This window comes from Triticum dicoccoides, chromosome 2A, assembly GCF_002162155.2.
Source record: "Triticum dicoccoides isolate Atlit2015 ecotype Zavitan chromosome 2A, WEW_v2.0, whole genome shotgun sequence".
NCBI lineage: Eukaryota > Viridiplantae > Streptophyta > Magnoliopsida > Poales > Poaceae > Triticum > Triticum dicoccoides.
This window is the reverse complement of record NC_041382.1, coordinates 17,488,743-17,501,744: the sequence shown is the minus strand read 5'-3', so window position 1 is coordinate 17,501,744 and position 13,002 is coordinate 17,488,743. Positions and strand designations below refer to the sequence as shown.

The 13,002-nt window shown below is 45.1% G+C and overlaps 1 protein-coding gene and 1 pseudogene across 1 annotated transcript; both read left to right on the top strand.

Moving 5' to 3' along the window:
* The first annotated feature begins 50 nt into the window (after positions 1-50).
* On the top strand, positions 51-2,113 carry LOC119352823 (glyoxylate/hydroxypyruvate reductase HPR3-like). The gene is made up of 2 exons (XM_037619410.1): positions 51-615; positions 1,328-2,113. Exons 1-2 carry the CDS (start codon positions 187-189, stop codon positions 1,847-1,849), a joined length of 951 nt encoding a protein of 316 aa, XP_037475307.1. The 5' UTR covers positions 51-186; the 3' UTR covers positions 1,850-2,113.
* Positions 631-1,317, top strand: LOC119352825 (annotated as a pseudogene).
* Positions 2,114-13,002: the final 10,889 nt, after the last annotated feature.

The window sequence follows — 13,002 nt, the reverse complement described above, 5'->3', positions numbered from 1 at the left end:
GACATCTCGATTTCAGTTTGGGTCCCCGGGTTGGGCCGGCACTTGTCCGTATCGGTTGGAGTTGTTCTTAGGAATAGCCACATTTGGTCCAGCAACCGATGTCTGCTGGTGGCTTTGTCTCTGTCCCTCCAAAGCAGCCGGTAGTCTGATAGGCGATAGCGATACCATTCCTACCTCCACGGACCGATGGAAAACACGACGCCGCCCGCCGACGAGAGGCCGCTGGTGCTCCTGGGGCAGCCGCTCTTCCCGGAGTTCGCCGCGGCGCTGGCCGGGCGCTTCCGGTTCGTTCTGGTCGCGGACGCCGACGCCGCGACCGTGGCGGAGGGGAGGGCGCTGCTCATCGGGCTCAATCCGGTCACGGACGACCACCTGGCCGCGCTCCCGGCGCTCCGGCTCGTGGCGGGCATCTCCGTGGGCGTCAACCACGTCAACCTGGCCGCCTGCCGGCGCCGCGGGATCGCCGTCACAAACGCTGGCGCTGCTTTCGCGGTCGACACGGCCGACTACGGCGTCGGGCTCGTCGTCGCCGTGCTCCGCCGGTTGGCCGCCGCCGAGGCCCACGTCCGGGCCGGCAGGTGGGCGGCCGACGGCGACTATCCTCTCACCACCAAGGTAGATACAGTAGTTAGTTGTCTAGTTCTTGGCCACCACTGCTCTGGAGTCTGGACGACTCTGTTTTAGTAGCAGTAGTGCTCTGTTCTTCCCCTTCGCTTGGCTCACTAGTCACTACCTACCGAACCCACCGCCGATTGAGGAGATGCGGCCGCCGGCGCGAGCCCAAGCCGATGCATCCAAGCCGGTCGTGCTCCTGGCCGACCCCATCATCCCGGAGTTTGAGCTGGAGCTCTCAGCTCGGTACAGTCTCCTTCCTCTCGCTGATGTTGACGCGGACACGGCCGCCTCGGCGCGGGCGCTCCTTACAGTCGAGCTCCCTGCGGTGACCGCCGAGCTCATGGGCGCGCTCCCAAAGCTGGAGCTCGTACTCGCCTCGTCCGTCGGCGTTGACACGTCGATCTTGCCGCCTGCCGCCGCCGCGGGATTGCCGTCACCAACGCTGGGGGCGCGTTCTCTGACGACGCGGCCGACTACGCCGTCGGGCTTCTCATAGCCGCTCTCCGCCGCGTCGCCGCTGCAGACGCGTACTTCCGACGCGGCAGCTGGCCGGCCGGCGGGGAGTATCCCCTCGTCTCCAAGGTTAATTTAACCGCGGATCCCCATCAATCGCGGTAGTTAGAATTAGTTTTTCTTGGCCATCCAAATGATTCCAAAGAACGCGCACAAGAGGAGAATTTTGATCACCGGAGTCTGATGGAGTCGTTGGCAGGTGAGCGGCAAGCGGGTGGGGATCCTGGGGCTGGGCAACATCGGCTCCCGCATCGCGCGGCGGCTCGCCGCCTTCGGGTGCGCCGTCTCCTACAACTCGAGGTCGCCCAAGCCGTCGGCGCGGTACGAGTTCGTCCCCACCGTGCGCGAGCTCGCCGCCGGCAGCGACGTGCTGGTTCTGTCCTGCGCCCTGACGGAGGAGACGAAGCACGTGGTGAACCGGGAGGTGATGGAGGCGCTGGGGAAGGACGGCGTGCTGGTCAACGTCGGCCGCGGCGGCCTCGTGGACGAGCCGGAGCTGGTCAGGTGCCTGCAGGAGGGCGTCATCGGCGGCGCCGGCCTGGACGTGTTCGAGAGCGAGCCGAACGTGCCGCCGGAGCTCTTCTCCATGGACAACGTCGTGCTGTCGGCGCACAGGGCCGTGGCCACGCCGGAGTCCATCCGCGGCACGATCGAGCTTGTCGCCGGCAACCTCGACGCCTTCTTCGCAGGAAAGCCACTGCTCAGCCCCGTGCAGCTCTGAAACAAGAACACCATCTGTCTCCGGTTCGATGTCCTCTGAATAAATTTGCAGAATTCGGTCATGTATATGTACTCCCTCCGTTCTCAATTACTTATCTTGATTTGTCTAGATACGGATGTATCTAGACTCATTTTAGTGTTAGATACCTTTGTATCTAGATAAATCTAAGACAAGTAATTCAAAATGGAGGGAGCAGATGAGTGTAATCCAGTCTCTGAGTGAATAAAGTCTGTGAGCAATCGGTCAGCAATTCAGGTTCGTTAAGAGCAAGTGTTACTATTACATGACCATATATCATATCAATACGAGGAAAATATCATATGAAACCAACATTTGGTGGAAACGGGCAAAGACCACGCGAAATTGATGTTTTAAATTTTTGAAAAAAAATCTAAAAATATGAAATGTTAAGAGAGTGATGTTCTACTGAATTGGAAAATTTGAAGTGCAAACACATTAGTAGATATGAGCTATGAAAAAACAAAATCAATATTGAGTAGTGCTGAACAGTAATGTCACTATTCATAGCAGAATTCGTCTTTTCCATAGCTGGCATCCTGTAATGTGTTCTAACTTAAAATTTCACATGGCAATAGAACATCATCCTTTTAACATCGCACATTTTTTTTCAGATTTTTTTGAAACTTCTAAACATGGTTTTCACGAAGTTTTCTTTGAATGTTGGTTTCTGCAGGACATTCTCCCATCAATACGAGGCCACAAGGGCCCGTTAAATTGACGCAATGTGCCTCAAATATTTTTTGTTTGTGTGTCTTTAATTTATTGTTCCTGGGATTTCTTGTGTGTGGATTATTGAGAACCTTGCTAAAGTTTCTACTCTACATGATCCTAAATCCACTTTAATTATTGTGACAAATACATTCAAACAGTTTGTTTTTACTCATCCATGTTTAATTCCTGCAATTGACACAATTTGTAGACACAATGTGTTGAGGTGATTGTCTATTCAACATTTTCCTTGTGTGGAGTGGCGGAGCTTGACAAAGCTGGCTGGGGGTGGGGGGCACGGCCCCCAGAGTTGCACTAAGCTTCGCCACTGCTTGTGTGTAAGAGACTCTCATTGCGTTCTAAAGAAAAACATTTTCCTGTTGTAGCAGGCGATAGCCCCGGCCGCTCACCTGGGCCGGCCCATTTAGCATGTTGTTCTCCCCTCTTCTGTATATGCGGGATTACAGAGAGCTCTAATTTGCCCGGAATGTATCCGGTGCATCCACACTTATAATGTTGCCGGTGTACTGGATGCCGTAGGACATTTTTAAAAAACCCTGAAAACAAATCTAGCACATTGACACAACATCAATGTATTCATATCAAAATTCAAAATATTTTTTTAGATACAAAAATGAAAATTTTAACATCAATGTGATAATGCGCCAAATCAAGAAACAAACTTATGTTATGTACTATTCAATGTTGAATTTGCCATTTTTATTTTTTGGGTTGGTTTCAATTTTTGATTGCAATTCTGTGACAACCTACAATGTGTTGTGTGAATGTGCTGGTTTTTTTCAGAAAATTTTAAAATGTGTAACGTGAGTTCCGTGCAACGGTAGCATCACAAGCACCGGTGCACCAGATATTCTCTCATTATTTGCCGCACGCAGGCGGCAATAGTGGAGGCTTTGCTAAAGCCCGGAGGGAACAGGCACGGAGGTCGCGAAATAGTGACCTAATACGTACCACCTGATCTACCTTACATATGCTAGATCCGACCCACCAAGATCCTTTTGAGTTTGCGCACCAACTTGTTGTTGGATGGTTAGAGCGACTGTGGTATCCCCAGTCCACCAGGGTCCAAGTCCAGGTGCTCGCATTTATTTCAGGATTTTCGGTGATGCACATTCAGTGGAAGGAGACGTTCCCGTCGCTGAGGAGGTGCCTATGATGACTTCGTAAATTTCAAAATGATATGTCGGCTCAGTCTTTCGAATGTGCTCATAGGGTACGGTGTGCGTGAGTGCATTCATAGGGGTGAGTGTATGCGTGTGTATATGAGCGCTTGCGTCTATACTATGTTAAAGAAAGATCCTTTTGAGTTTTAGGAAGTTCCTAGACCTTCCCATAGTGTCTGCTTTTCTTTCAGGTTTTTCCTACCTTTTTAATTTTCGTTCTTTTCTTTAAGTACATTTTATTTTCTCTTTTGATTTTCACTTTTTGATTTTTTTCTATTTTCTATTTCTCGTTTCCTATTATTTTTTTACTTTACTTTCTTTTTTTATTTCATGTACATCTTTCAAATTCATGAACTGTTGATAGAATTGTAAGTGTTTCTTGTCATCATCGACATGTTTTGAATTTGTGTTTTTGTTTTTTAAATCGTGATTTTTTCAAAATTTTGAATAGTTTTCACATTTTCGTAATGTTTTTATAAATCATGTTTTGAAATCTTGAACATCGTTTCAGAACTCATAATTTTTTTTATCGATGAACATTTTTTCAAATTTGGCAACAATATTTGTAATTCACTGACATTTTATTGTTTTGACAAACATTTTTTGAATCAACGATCATTTTTCAAAAAGATGAAGTTATTTCTAATTTCTGAAATACAGGAACATTTTATAAATGTTGTGAACTTTGTTTTCAAAATTTCATGAAAATTTCTTTAATTTGTATAATGAATATGTTTTGAATACTCGAATAGTTTTTAAAAATCATGAACATGTTTTGATTCCTGAACATTTTTTCTCTAATTCATAAACATTTTTTGATTGTGAGAATATTTTTGCAAAATCATGGACATTTTTTAACTCCCACAATGTTTTTTTTCAAAATCATGGACATTGTTTTATACGCAAACATTGTTTTAGAAATTAATATTTGTTTTTAATCCATGATTATTTTAAATTGTTAACATTTTTTTAATTCACTAATAGTATAGTTTATCGAGATTTTTTAATTCACATTTTATAAAGAAAAGCCTTAGTAATTGTAAAGAAGAAAAAACTAAAAAGAAAGGGAGCTAAAATATGAAATGTATGAAAAGGGCGTTCCATCGCTGGACGTGGGCCGGCCCAAAATGGCGCACGGGGAGCGGTGGGTGCGCGTTGGCTGGTTTGCCAACTACTTGGTGCCAAATAGGAGCTCCCGTTCAGGATCAGTGCGGCCAGTACATAATTTTTTTGTAATTTCGACGAAAAATTTAGATTATAATATGATTAAATGATTATAATATTCATATATTGTAAAAGAATGTCCATGTATTAAGAAAAATGTCCACAATTTTAAAAAGCTTGTGTAGGTTTAAAAAATGATTCATGTAATTTAATTAGACAAACAGCTTCGTCGTTTACTCCAAGCCAGTATGCATGTGTCCTCCTCGGTCCAAACAAGGTCGTCGACTCCTCCAAGCCTCAACGCATCGCTGACCATGGTGGAACATGTTGGGAAGAATAATAGTTGAGAGAGAAGATGAAGAAATGGGCAATTTTAGAGGTTTAGAGGAAGCGGCTAAATGCTAAAAATCAAACATGTCGGATGAGATCATAGATGATTGGGACTTGGATTACACACTTATTGCACTATTAGGATTTCCTTGGAGAAGACGGTTTACTGGGCTAAGGAGCCAACTACACGAGGAAGGAAGGGAACAATTAGGTTTATGAGGGTAGTGGGGACTGCCCGCTAGCTCTTGGGATTCCCCTCCGGTTGGCTTATGACTGATGATTAACTCAAGAGTTCGTAAGTAGAGGTCCACCTCTGGTCTTGCCATGGCCTCCACTGATAGTAATGTAGGCACCTGTCAGCAGATGGAGCTTCCACCAACGGCCGTGGTTGGACCTTCCAGTGGTAGCCTGTCATGAAAGGGTAAGTTAAAGTAGTGAGGGAGAGTATGAGGAAGCATGGTGAAACATTTTGTGAGAATAAACACCGAGGTAGTAGGAGTAGGCTATGATAAAGGTATAGTAGAAAATTTAAATAGAGTCGATTACTACATAATGCACTAGAGCATCCCAAGGTGCTTATCTTCTATTGCCTATATATGATATTCCTTACTCTTAGGTTGCCTGATACACTAGTACCATATCGGGCAGTGAAGGCGGTTTTAGTGCATGTGCATGCAGCGGTTCCCATTTAGCCTCAAAGCCCATCCCGCTACTCGAAATATTGGAAGTGGTATCAGAACCGCCTCCAAATTCATGCACTGGCATGTGGTTCCTAGCCTATAATTGCTTTCAATGCTATACATGCGTGAGGCGGGCTCACAAGTAGAACTGACAAAAATACTTACTCATTGGAAGCGGTTTCTTTGACTAACCGCCTCGACTGTGTATTTTAGGGCTGTCTATTTAGTTTCACAAATATTAGTGTCAATAATTTCACTTGTGATGCTCTATATGTGATCTATGTTCAAGTGTATCCACCATTCCCAAGAAATTATTTGACACACTTGGATTATTTGACACACTAAGTCGCCATCACTGTTATAAATAACCTCTTTCCTAGCTTGATCTTCTTGAGTGGGTCTGTATGTGACCGGCACTCATTTGTTGGGCATAAAGTCATTATCATCGTCGTTGTTTCTAGCACTATTATTTGATCTACCGCGTTTTGAGATTCCACCACCCTTCGACGATGTACCGCCTTCATGCTGCATGACCCTTACACCATCGAACAACGTGGGACCGATCCCACAATAGCTTCATCCACTCAAAGTTATGGATCTTGCTTCAACAACTCTGCGTCCTCAGGGCACCACCACACATTACAAATAGTAATACTACCAAGTATAAAAACTATGGCAATACCTTCTAACTCAATGAAATCTGTATGATTAATTACCTGTATGTGGTAGGCATATTCCACCGGCAGGAACGCTATTACCGGTGATGAAGTGTCCATACGTAAAATGTGAAGACGTGCCTCCATTTCTTTGAGTTTAATCATTCCACATATCACGTAACCTCAGAAGTTCTACTTGCATTCTGTCCTGGTTCCTTTTAGGGTGCCTAAATTTGGGGAAAATCTTACCACAATCAATGAGGTGGCTATCTTTCCTCAAGAATGCATCTGATGGAACAACAGGACCCCTCCCTCTAATATTACACTACTTGATCTTGATGGCACTTCCCAAAATCTCATGACACATCAAAGGAGTAACCCTAAAAACAGAAGGATCACCAGACATATCTGTGACAACATACTAAAATAGTCCGCTAAGACACCAATGCAACACAACATATGATTGAGGGCCTTTATAGGATGAGGATGGCCGGAGCAAAAGGCGGGAGAGAGGTGGCGGAAAAACATTGAGCGGGAGAATTTGATAGGAGAGAAAGAGCAGGAGAGAATGGGTAGGAGAAAAGTGGCAAGAGACAAAGGGCAACATAAATTTGGAGGGATAAACATGGCGGAAAAGAGAGGTTAGTAATTACCGTGCAAGAAAAAGTGGCGGGAGAGAAAGGGTAGGAAATAGACCGGTTATTCGAGACCACAACTAAAGTTTTCTAGTTGACAATGGTGGCAAAGTGTATCATGTCACCTGAATCAACTAGACCTTTTTTGGGCATTGTGCTAAACACACTTCTATGTCCCTGAAAGCCGTGGGCTTACGGAGAACTCCTATCTTCGAGGTCTGACATTAGATGATATATTCAGCGGAGGCTCCTGAAGGCCATCACTAGTAGAAAAAGGGGCTTTCATTCGGCCCTGGCCAGCCCATTAGTCCCGGTTCTGCAATGAACCGGGACCAATGGATGCATTCGTCCCGGTTCGTGAGCCCAAGGGGCCGGCCGGGGCCTCGTGGGCATTGGTCCCGGTTCGTCTGGGCCATTTGTCCCGGTTCTTGGCACGAACTGGGACCAATGGGCCTCGCTCCTGGCCCACAAACATAGGTCCCGGTTCTTGCCTCTAACCGGGATAGAAGGCTGGGCTTTAGTCCCGGTTCCAGCCACGAACCGGGACAAATGAGTTGCCTATATATACCCCATCGCCGGCGAGCAGAGCACTCCATAGTGCTCTGTTTTTGGCTGGCCGGCAAGGAAGGGCATTTGGGTGCTCTAGATCACCTCTTATGCATGTGAGGTGTTCGATGAAATGCCCGAGCCACACTAGTTAAGCTTTCTCCTCTCGAAGCTCGACCTCCGAGCTCCATTTTTTCCGAGATTCGTCTAGGTTTAGCGGTCCGTCATGCCCCGTCCTCATCTTCACCGCCGTCGATCGCCCGCGCCGATCTCGTCGCTGGCACCACCGTGGTGAGCCTCTTGTTCTTATCTTCTTTCTGAAAGAAAAAAATCTTACTTTAGATAGATACTTGTCTAATTTTCTTACTTTTGACACACATAATTATATATAATGCACGCAGATGAACCGGCAATGGATGTACGGTGACAGACACAGCTCCGAGTACATTAAGGGCGTGCGTAAATTTCTCGAAGTGGCCGAGGCAAACAAGCAGAATGGTTTTATGTGTTGTCCATGCCCTGATTGTGGGAATACGAGGTCTTACTCTGACAAGAAAATCCTTCACACCCACCTACTTTATAAGGGTTTCATGCCACACTATAATGTTTGGACGAAGCACGGAGAAATAGGGGTTATGATGGAACACAGTGAAGAAGAAGAGGATGATGACAACTATGTGCCCCCTGAATACAGTGATGCTGCAATGGGGGAAGCTGAAGATCAAGAGGAACCAGACGATGTGCCCGATGATGATCTCCGCCGGGTCATTGTTGATGCAAGGGAAAAGTCCGAAAGTGAAAAGGAGAAGCTGAAGTTCGATCGCATGTTAGAGGATCACAAAAAAGGGTTGTACCCCAATTGCGAAGATGGCAACACAAAGCTCGGTACCATACTGGAATTGCTGCAGTGGAAGGCAGAGAATGCTGTGCCTGACAAAGGATTTGAGAAGCTATTGAAAATATTGAAGAAGAAGCTTCCAAAGGACAACGAATTACCTGACAGTACGTACGCAGCAAAGAAGGTCGCATGCCTCTAGGATTGGAGGTGGAGAAGATACATGCATGCCCTAATGACTGCATCCTCTACCGCGATGCGTACAAGGATTTGAATGCATGCCCGGTATGCGGTGCATTGCGGTATAAGATCAGACGAGATGACCCTCGTGATGTTGAGGGCGAGCCCCGCAGGAAGAGGGTTCCTGCGAAGGTGATGTGGTATGCTCCTATAATACCACGGTTGAAACGACTGTTCAGAAACGAAGAGCATGCCAAGTTGATGCGATGGCACAGTGAGGACCGTAAGAAAGACGGGAAGTTGAGAGCACCCCTGACGGGTCACAGTGGAGAAAAATCGAGATAAAGTACTGGGCTCAGTTTGCAGGTGACCCAAGGAATGTATGGTTTGGTTTAAGCGCAGATGGCATTAATCCTTTTGGGGAGCAGAGCAGCAATCACAGCACCTGGCCCGTGAATCTATGCATGTATAACCTTCCTCCTTGGATGTGCATGAAGCGGACGTTCATTATGATGCCAATTCTCATCCAAGACCCTAAGCAACCCGACAACGATATTGATGTGTACCTAAGGACATTAGTTGAAGAACTTTTACAGTTGTGAAATGGAAACAATGTACATGCGTGGGATGAGCACAAAAAGGTGGAATTTAACCTGCATGCGTTGCTGTTTGTAACCATCAACTATTGGCCCGCTCTCAGTAACCTTTCAGGACAGACAAACAAGGGATACCATGCATTCACGCACTGTTTAGGTGACACCGAAAGTATATACCTGGACAGATGCAGGAAGAATGTGTACTTGGGCCATCGTTAATTTCTCCCGACCAACCATCAATGTCGAAAGAAAGGCAAGCATTTCAAAGGCGAGGCAGAGCACCAGAAGAAGCCCGCCATGAGTACCGGTGATCACGTACTTGATATGGTCTCTGATTTACACGTAATATTTGGAAAGGGTCCCGGCGGACTAGCTGTTCCGAATGACGCTGAGGGACGCACACCCATGTGGAAGAAGAAATCTATATTTTGGGACCTACCCTACTAGAAAGAGCTAGAGGTACATTCTTCAATTGATGTGATGCACGTGACGAAGAACCTTTGCGTGAACCTGTTAGGCTTCTTGGGCGTGTATGGGAAGACAAAAGATACAACTGAGGCACGGGAGGACCTGCAACGTTTGCATGAAAAAGACGGCATGCCTCCAAAGCAGTATGAAGGTCATGCCATCTACGCTCTTACCAAAGAAGAGAAGGAATTTTTTTTGAATGCCTGCTCAGTATGAAGGTCCCGACTGGCTTCTCGTCGAATATAAAGGGAATAATAAATATTCCAGAGAAAAAGTTTCAGAACCTAAAGTCTCATGACTGCCACGTGATTATGAAGCAACTGCTTCCGGTTGCATTGAGGGGGCTTCTACCGAAAAACGTCCGATTAGCCATTGTGAAGCTATGTGCATTCCTCAATGCAATCTCTTAGAGGGTGATCGATCCAGAAATCATACCAAGGCTAAGGAGTGATGTGGCGCAATGTCTTGTCAGTTTCGATCTGGTGTTCCCACCATCCTTCTTCAATATCATAACGCACATCCTAGTTCATCTAGTCGACGAGATTGTCATTCTAGGCCCCGTATTTCTACACAATATGTTCCCCTTTGAGAGATTCATGGGAGTCCTAAAGAAATATGTCCGTAACCGTGCTAGGCCAGAAGGAAGCATCTCCATGGGCCATCAAACAGAGGATGTCATTGGGTTTTGTGTTGACTTCATTCCTGGCATTAAGAAGATAGGTCTCTCTAAATCGCGGTATGATGGGAGACTAAGTGGAAAAGGCACGCTAGGAGCGAACTCAATAATATGCAGGGACGGGCATTCTTGGTCTCAAGCACACTACATAGTTCTACAGAACTCTACTTTGGTGACCACGTATGTCGATGAACACAAGAACAGTCTGCGCTCCAAACACCCGGAGCAGTGTGACGACTGGATTACATGTGAACACATCATGACTTTCAGCAGTTGGTTGGAAACACGTCTCAGAGGTGACAACACTATTTGTGATGAGCTGTACTTGTTGTCCAGGGGACCATCTTCGACTGTATTGACTTACAAAGGATATGAGATAAATGAGAATACATTTTACACGATCGCCCAAGATCAAAAGAGCACCAACCAAAACAGCGGTGTCCGCTTTGATGCAGCAACCGAGAGGGGAAATGACACATATTATGGTTACATAGTGGACATATGGGAACTTGACTACAAACATGATTTTAAGGTCCCTTTGTTTAAGTGCAAATGGGTCAATCTGTCAGGAGGTGGGGTACAGGTAGACCCACAATACGGAATGACAACAGTGGATCTGAACAATCTTGGGCACACTGACGAACCGTTCCTCCTAGCCAATGATGTGGCACAGGTTATCTATGTGAAGGACATGTCTACCAAACCGAGAAAAAGAAAAGATAAGGAAGCGAATACATCATACGATGAGCCAAAGCGCCACATAGTTCTTTTAGGAAAAAGGGACATCGTGGGAGTGGAGGGGAAGACAGACATGTCCGAAGATTATGAAAAGTTTCATGAAATTCCTCCCTTCAAAGTCAAGGCTGACCCAAGCATCCTGATAAACGATGAAGATTATACATGGTTACGGCGCAATAAGCAAGCACACAAGCGAAGAAAAAGTGAAGACTTTCTCTCCACACCTATTATGATGATACCATGCCAACTTTCAACCTTTTCCTAGTTCATTTGAAATGCATGTTGTAACAGACGAGTTTCTGTATGAAACCCTGATATCTCGGAACAGATTGTCCGTTTGTTGAAATGCTTTGAATGTTTTATTGAAATGCTTTGAATGTTGCATTTTATAAACCTCTAGTATTATTGAAACTAAAATTATATAAAATTTATGCAACTAAAATTATCACAGTATTTTCTGCACAAAACATTAAAAGCAAAAAGAATTTTATTGATGATGTGGCTTATAGCTCAATAATAATCAGTAAATGCTTTTCAATTTCAGGGTCTTATAGCTCAAAATAATCAGTAAATGCATGAAAAATAACAAATAAAGTCAGAAAGGGTTGAAAATTGATGATGTGGCTTTGAATGGTGTATTTTGAACGCACAAAAAGTCAGGAGTTCACATAATTTTCATAAAGAACTTTTTTGTTACAAACTTTAATAGCAAAAAGAATTATCATAAAATAAATTAAATAAGTAATTAGAAACAAAATAATATAAACTTTAATAAAATATATAAGTAGAAACAAAATAAAATAAAATAAACTTTAATAATATAAATAAAATTTATAAAACTAAAATTATCAAAGTATTTTCTGTTCAAAACATTATAAGCAACCTCTAGTATTATTGAAACTAAAATTACATGTAAAATTGATGCAACTAAAATTATGAAAGTATTTTCTGTTCAAAATCATTAAAAGGAAAAAGAATTTTCATAAAGGACTTTTTTTGTTAGAAACTTTAATAGGAAAATTACATAATAAGTAAGTAATTAGAAACAAAATAAAATAAATAAGTTTTTTGTTGTAAGTAGAAACAAAACAAAATAAATAAAGCAAAAAAGAAAACAAAAAACAGGGGAAAAATAAAAATATGCCACCTACTGGGCCTCCACGGCCTGAATACGACTAGAAACCCATCCATGGGCCAGGATTCAGGCCCGCAGAAGGCCCAGTAGGCCCATCAGGCATATCAGTGACAATTAGGCCCGAAAGCCTTCAATGGAGAGGAGCTCGAGAGGGGTGCGACAGTGGGGCTTATAAACCACTGCGCGCCCCTCTCAGCTAGCGAGGTGGGACTAAACATTTGGGCACGGGCATAACGAGGCATTTGGTCCCGGTTGATGCCACCAACCGGGACTAAAGGGGGGCATTGGAACCGGTTCGTAGCACCAACCGGTACGAATGCCCCCCTTTGGTACCGGTTGGTGCCACGAACCAGGACCAAAGGCCGCCGCTTCCCGCCTTTTGGGCTGCCGAAAACTGACCTTTGGTCCCGGTTCGTGGCACCAACCAGGACTAAAGGGGGCATTGGTCCCGGTTGTTGCCACGAACCGGAACCAATGCTCTGGGTATATAAGCTTGGCTTGTGAAAATTTCACAACCAGTTGCCCCCCGCCCTCCGCCGCCCCCGAGCCGGCCCCCGTCGCCGCCGTCGTCGCCCTCCGTCCCCCGCTGCCGTCGCTCTCC

Coding starts and splice junctions, on each gene's coding strand:
- LOC119352823 (XM_037619410.1), top strand. CDS start 187: ATGGAAAACACGACGCCGCCCGCCGACGAGAGGCCGCTGGTGCTCCTG. Junction 616..1,327: donor ACTATCCTCTCACCACCAAG/GTAGATACAGTA, acceptor AGTCGTTGGCAG/GTGAGCGGCAAGCGGGTGGG.